This window comes from Poromitra crassiceps (genome assembly GCF_964638095.1).
Source record: "Poromitra crassiceps genome assembly, contig: HAP1_SCAFFOLD_135, whole genome shotgun sequence".
In the NCBI taxonomy this organism is placed as follows: Eukaryota; Metazoa; Chordata; class Actinopteri; order Beryciformes; family Melamphaidae; genus Poromitra; species Poromitra crassiceps.
Genome location: NW_028152227.1, coordinates 455,320 through 462,025, shown reverse-complemented (window position 1 = coordinate 462,025; position 6,706 = coordinate 455,320). Strand labels below are relative to the sequence as shown.

The window sequence follows — 6,706 nt, the reverse complement described above, 5'->3', positions numbered from 1 at the left end:
AGATCAGGTAGGTTACTGATAAGATCAGGTAGGTTACTGATAAGATCAGGTAGGTTACTGATAAGATCAGGTAGGTTACTGATAAGATCAGGTGGGTTACTGATAAGATCAGGTAGGTTACTGATAAAGACATTTGACAGCTGATGCCAGGGAGTTGCAGGCTGCACGGCCAGAATTTGAGCCACAAATCTTTTCGCTGTAACTGATTGACACAGATAAGAACGCCTTGAAGCAGAAACAAGCCCCTGAACACTGGACTCTGCAACATCAACTAAAATTCAAAGGCAATTAACCAAAAGGCAAGAGCTAAGAGCAAATATAAATGGAAAAAACTGCCGATTAAAAGAAAAGGGAAAAAGTATGGCCAAAAGCAAAGTGCTGGAAAGGGATTGGCTGAGAACTATGCTCATTAACCAATAGAAGAAGCTTCTCTCACTTCCCAAAATCTGAGGATTTCTATTGGAGTCTTCAAAAGTCTCAACAGATGCTGCACTTTGCTGGTCTGTCACTACCAACTATTTAGGGCTGTAGCAAACCACAAAAGCCATATATGTCACCCTCCATATGCATGCACCTGGTGTCTTATGGCATATACATGCCAGATTTTTCTGTCAGAGTGATGCCTCTTCACATCATTCTGTCAGAGACATACCTCTTCAAATCATTCTGTCATTCTATCAGACATGCCTCTTCAAATCATTCTGTCAGAGACACGCCTCTTCAAAAATCAGGAGAATATGGTGATGGTATACTTAAGGCCTCGTCTTTCCCCAAATCTGTTGAAGAGCCAATGGACATACCATAAGGTGTGATGATGAAAGACAACATCTCACATAACACCTTACAACCCGTATAGTAGTAGTGTCCTGGTTTTGTCCCAGCTTGGTAACAGCAGGACCTAAGAGGGTAGTAAGGCACTACGTGAGACACAGCTCTGCTCTCTCCGTGTCACATTCAGACACTTGACCTTATGGCACGCGGGGGCCAGAATCCGTGTGGCGACTAAATCAGAAAAGTGGAGTTGTTGTTTATGGACTTGTCACCTCCTGCCTCCTGGAGGTATAACGAGGGAAGAAGCCCAGAGGAGCCTAGAACTCAATGCTGGAGGACGACTCTTCCATGTCGGCTCAAATCAACGCACTTATCGAGACTACAGATCACGTCTTGGCCCTTTAAAGCTTTTGGATTCTCTGAATCCAACAGCACTGGGGGAAACTGTGCAACTGCTGTGCTTCTGTACACAATCTTAAAAACAGGTTCTCTCGGGGCTAGCCCAGATGCTAACGTAGTATAAAATCATCGTGGACGTTTGTCTCATGACGGTAGCAAACATGTTCATCAGCCTCGACGTCGACTGCTGACTGCTGCTTGCTCTCTCTCTCTCTCTCTCTCTCGGGTCTGTTTGGAGCGGGTTGTTGTTATCAGTGCACACTTCCTCATAGGCTGCGTCCCATAAGGATGACATCTTTGGGAAAGCCCTCCATCTTGGCGACCTCAAAGCAGCCCAGCTTACTGTAGAAGTCCAACATCCTCTTATCGCTTTGACGCACCTCGCAGAACGCGCCGTGCGACCCTGGAAGTGAAAGACAAAAAAAACTGACGGAAACAAACGCCAGTCAGCAAAAGAGGGTGGGCAGAGGGATTTTAACACTGGCATCAATTCCAGTTACTGACTCAGTGGCCATTTTCAAAAAGAAAAATATGTAATAAAACATATCTATCTAATTGATTCCGGTTGATCTCTCTCTTCGTCTTGCTCACACACGCTTCCTGTAGTTGTAGTAATAAGTAGTAGCAACAATGGTACATTGCCTTTACATATTGAAACAGGCAGATACAGAGGGACGGCGGAGGAGGATAGGATTTGTGAATATTGTGAGTTGAAGGAAGTGGAGAATGAATTTCATTTTATTTTGTATTGCCCATTGTATCATGACTTACGAGAGATACTATTTAAAAAAGTTCACTCCCCTGAGCTAAACTTGTTAGATTTTGAAGAAGGTGCCATACTTGAATTTCTCTTTGACAACATCTTTGCTTTTTCCGAATACATTTCTCATGCGTGGGATAGGAGGAAAAAGATGACATATGATAGATAATTCATATATTTTACTTACTACACATTGTAGTTAAATCGGTGTTTTGCTGTTCATGCCGCGTGTGCTGTGTGTGTGTTTGTATGGTTTTGTATTGTTTATGCACCGGAATCGATATGGTAATTACTTTATGTTGATGTGTCTGATAATCCCATGTGGGATGGGTCATGTAATTTGTCCTGACACGTAAATAAAACTTTCATTCATTCATTCATTCAACAATGGTAAAAAGCAGCAGCAGTAGTGCTCATTACCGTTGGCCTTGATGGAAGACAGCAGACAGCCCATCATGCTTTTAGCCACACTGGGGTCAGTGACCTGGGCGTGGATGTCGACCTTGATGAGAGAGGGGAAGTTGGAGAGGAACGACTCTGGAAGACAATCGTCCTCTTCGTGGAAACTCAGCATCATCTTCTACAAGGAGGACAGATAAGACAAGAGATCGTCATGTCCAACTGAATAATGGCGTGAATTCAAGAGTATGAAGACGATGAGGTAAGAGAGGTGCATTTGGAGTCTACCTCAGCGTCTGAGAGGTCCTTCTCACAGTCCGGTTTGAGGTATTTCTCTTGCATGAAGGGGATCCAGTTCAACTTGCACTTCTTGAGGAAGGGCCGGACGTCCACGGTACCGAGAGCGTAACCGCAGATCCCTTCCTCGTCTTCGAGCACAAAGCCGTAGTTTGGACTCAAAGTCAGGAAACCTCCTACTAACCTGTCGACACATAGTGAACATTTAGTCAGCCATATTGATTTGCACTGCAGAGAAAAGCTGCAGGCGAGGCTCTGGTGAGCAGCTACTGTGGACCAGTGTTGTAGTGCTCGAGTCCAGGACTCGGACTCGGGACTGATTTGACTCGACTTGTACTTGAGCAGTGAGCACTGATGACTCGGACTTGGGGTCGAGCATTCATGCATTTGAACTCGGGAGTTGGTGACTCGGATGTGTTGATAGAGCCTTTTTTTATATATACTGTAAATACCTCCGCCACAGAGTTGGTGGAGGTATGTACCCTACCGAGTGCCCTCTAGTTGTTTTTGCTATTGTTTTGTAATAGGCCCTAATAATTTGACTCAAACTCGACTGTCTCTTTTTTGGTGATCAGGACTTGAGCACTGGGGACTCAAGACTCGATTTGGCCTTGAGATATAGTGACGTGACAACAACACTGCTGTGAACATTTTAGGGCTGCAACTAACGATTATTTTGATAATCGATTAATCGGTAGGGTTAGTTGTCGATTAATCGATTAATCGGATTAAAAAATGCACTGATATTGTTTCCATCCGTTTATTGAAAAACAACTTTTTTTTTGTTAAACAAAAACTCACCGGGCTTTGCTACATCAAATAGCTTTGACAGGGCATGAACGAATACAAAATACATACAAATGTATGGTGTAAGTGCAAAAGATATCTTCATATCTTCTTAAATAAAGTGCTTTAACGCAGTGGTTCTCAACTGGTGTAGCCTCAGGACCCACTATTTTCCTTGTCATGAAGTCGCGACCCAAATTTCGGATTTTTTTTGAACCACTCAAATTAATTGCACAAAAAATAGCGCATTAATTTAATACACAATGCCTTCATGCACTGTTATAAACTTCAAATGAACAAAAAAGTGCAACAGAAGTGCAACTAGGGCTAAAAACCAATTGAAATAAGGCAGACTTGAATTACAGGCCTATATGTTTTTAAATTTAAACAAGTCAAACTGGTCATGCTCAGAAAGTCTTATTTGAACTGTACGAAATATGAAATAAAATGCAGACTTATCTTGAATTACATGCCTATATGTTTTTAAACAAGTTAATAATAATAATAATAATAATAATAAAACAAGTTAACCTGGTCATGCTAATCCAGTTTCAATAGTCTGAATTTAACTAATATGAAATAAAAAGGAATCACAGGCAGGCTATATAATAATATATAAACCTACCTGTTCTCCCAAGCCTACAACCTCCCCTACCCCTGACCACCTCCTCCAAACCATAGCTCCAAACCATCACCCTCCCCCCCCCATCCTCCCCCCTCTTCCTCCCTCCTGTTATCTTCCTCCCCTCTGCTTCTCCATACTACCTTGCCCTGAACCGCCACTGTCATCTGTATCTGTTCCCTGTAACTGTTGCCTGTTACTTGTATCTGTTGCCTGTTTTGTTCCCTGTTGCTTGTCTCTTGTTCTCTGTTAAGCGTCTTTGGGTCTGGAAAAGCGCTATATAAAATAAATGAATTATTATTATTATATGATTTTTAGTTAAACTGGTCATAACTTTTAATTAAACTGGGGCCATGCTAATCCAGTTTCAATCATCTGAATTGAACTAAAATTAAATATGAAATTAAAAGGCAGACTTCTCTTGAATTACAGGCAGAGCATATGCTTCAGCTTGTTAAACAAGTAGAACTGGTCAGGCTAATCCAGTTTCAATAATCTGAATTTAACTCAAATGAAATATGGAAAAAAAAAAAAAAAAATTGCCAAAAGGGCAACGAATCGATAATCAAATTCGTTGCCAACGAATTTAATAATCGATTTTAATCGATTTAATCGATTAGTTGTTGCAGCCCTAGAACATTTACTAGTCTAGAATATAACTGCATATCTTACCGGTCTCCTATGAGGTCAGGATCCTGCTCAGGGAAAGGAAGTTCTTCGATTCCTTCAGAGTACATCTCTTTGCAGATTTTATAGACAGATGTCTGCAAAAAGACAGACACAACGTATATATAATAATTGAACCCATTATGGCCTCCAACAGTGCATCTAACGTCAGATTAGCCAAGCCCAGAAAATGCTACATCAAGAAGCTAGCTAAAGCTCTCTTTATTCAGCACATACATCTGACGACATACTTTCAGCAATCATACATGTAAATCATGCAGTGCTTCTAAGCATTTCTGCTTTGTGATACTCAAAAACAAAGGAACCCCCCCCCCCACACACACACACACACAAACACCCGCATATCTCACCTGATCTCTGGGGAAGTATGGCCTTATGGAATAGATTTTGGAGGTTGGCGTTGAGGGTGGAGGTTGGTAGAAAAGATCATTTGCCCCATCTATTGGTAACAATCGCTGTGGGGAATCAAAACAGAGCGGTTCAGTTTCCAGGTGAGCAGGTGTTGTGCTGGCCTTGGCTGACTGCCTCACAGCCTATTTGCTGCAGTTGAGCTACTATCAGACCAAGGGGAAACTGGGGAAAACGGTCGCTCTGGACTGAGAAATATTGTAAAAAAAAAAAAAAAAAAAAAAATCATCATATACAGATGTAACATAAAATGACCCATGTCCCTTGTTGATCTGACAGTGGACCACAGCAGCAAACATCACACAACACCTTTCTGACTTTTGCTAAAAGAACAGAGGACAACAGGCAATCCACATTTCTTTGTCAAATCAAATGAATGAAAATGAGGGTAGCGCTTTGGTCTGAGTAAGGCTTTTCCTGGCTGAAGGAGATGCTCCTTTCCCTTTTGTTAAAGCATCACAATAGATTTCGCTGCGCAGGTGGCAGGACCCCCCTGTTGAGAAAAGTCATGATGCGTGCGCAGAGAAGACAGAGAGAACTCCAGGAACAAAGCCAAAGAGGTCAATGGAATAAGACTTATCAGAGATCATTCCCTCATAGCGGATCGATCGATCGATCGATCGATCGCCACTAATGAGTCTTGCTACTCTCCAAAGTTGGAGATATTAATTTTTAGTGCTGGTACAATTAGTGTGTTTGTTTGTTCATAGAGTTTTCCACTTGTGAACACGCTTGCGTTCTCGCTGGCGCGGTGCGATGCGCGTGCTTGCGCGTGCAAAGGGTTGGGGGGGGAGGGGGGTTTGTGTGTGTGTGCTGTGCTTTCCTGCAAAGAAATGAGATGTCATGCTAGCTTGCGCTGTTGTGTGTGCTACGGAAAAGCAGCATCTCCTTTTGGGCAGCCGCTGAAAGAAATCCAAATAGAAAAGTCCGTTAGAAAATGCGGCGCCAAAAACATTGGCTGTAACCTCTCTTTTTGTGTGGATGGATTTAAGCAACTAAAGCTTACGTGTGCAACTCAGGGGAAATCTAATCTAATTTAGGCTTAATGCATTTTTTTGTAATACTTTTTCGTATTGTAGCATTGCGGTGTGGCTAACAAGCTAGCAGAAAGTAGGCAGGAGACAGACATTCACTTTAGCTCAGCCGAGCGTATTTAATACCTGCCGCAGCGTACAGTCTAACCCCGGAGTTGGAGGTGTGCCGGGCGAACGTGACAGCTGGCCGGTAGCTGTCGTTAGCGTCAGACCCGCTTCTATCAGCTCACTTCCAGTTCAGCAGCTAACGTAGTGACATGCTCTACTGTCAGACCGGTCACAACATCCTGGAGTCCCACTCTAACTCTTCCCCGTATTTCCAACCCCGTTCCTATCCGGCCAATACCCATACGGACACACCTCCCTCCAAACAGAACCTCCGAACACAGTAACGTCCTTCCCACTCCTCCCCAATTCCCCAAGTCCATCTCCCCGCGTTACACAGCCCCCCCCTTTTAATACTCCTCGCCCCCGAGGAGATCCACCTCATAGTCCCCTAAACGCGGGGGAGGCCTCCTCCTTCTCCTGGGCCTGGCCCTCCTT

The 6,706-nt window shown here is 43.3% G+C and overlaps 1 protein-coding gene across 1 annotated transcript in view; it reads right to left on the bottom strand.

Moving 5' to 3' along the window:
* Window positions 1-1,436: 1,436 nt before the first annotated feature.
* Window positions 1,437-6,706, bottom strand: part of LOC310770616 (protein O-GlcNAcase-like) — a gene marked incomplete at both ends in the record, with an annotated part of 38,473 nt that continues 33,203 nt past the window's right edge. The window contains 5 exons of the mRNA XM_083663364.1: window positions 1,437-1,573; window positions 2,351-2,510; window positions 2,618-2,810; window positions 4,707-4,798; window positions 5,072-5,246. Of these exons, the coding sequence (XP_083519490.1) occupies window positions 1,437-1,573; window positions 2,351-2,510; window positions 2,618-2,810; window positions 4,707-4,798; window positions 5,072-5,246 (757 nt within the window). The remainder of the gene's footprint in view (window positions 1,574-2,350; window positions 2,511-2,617; window positions 2,811-4,706; window positions 4,799-5,071; window positions 5,247-6,706) is intronic.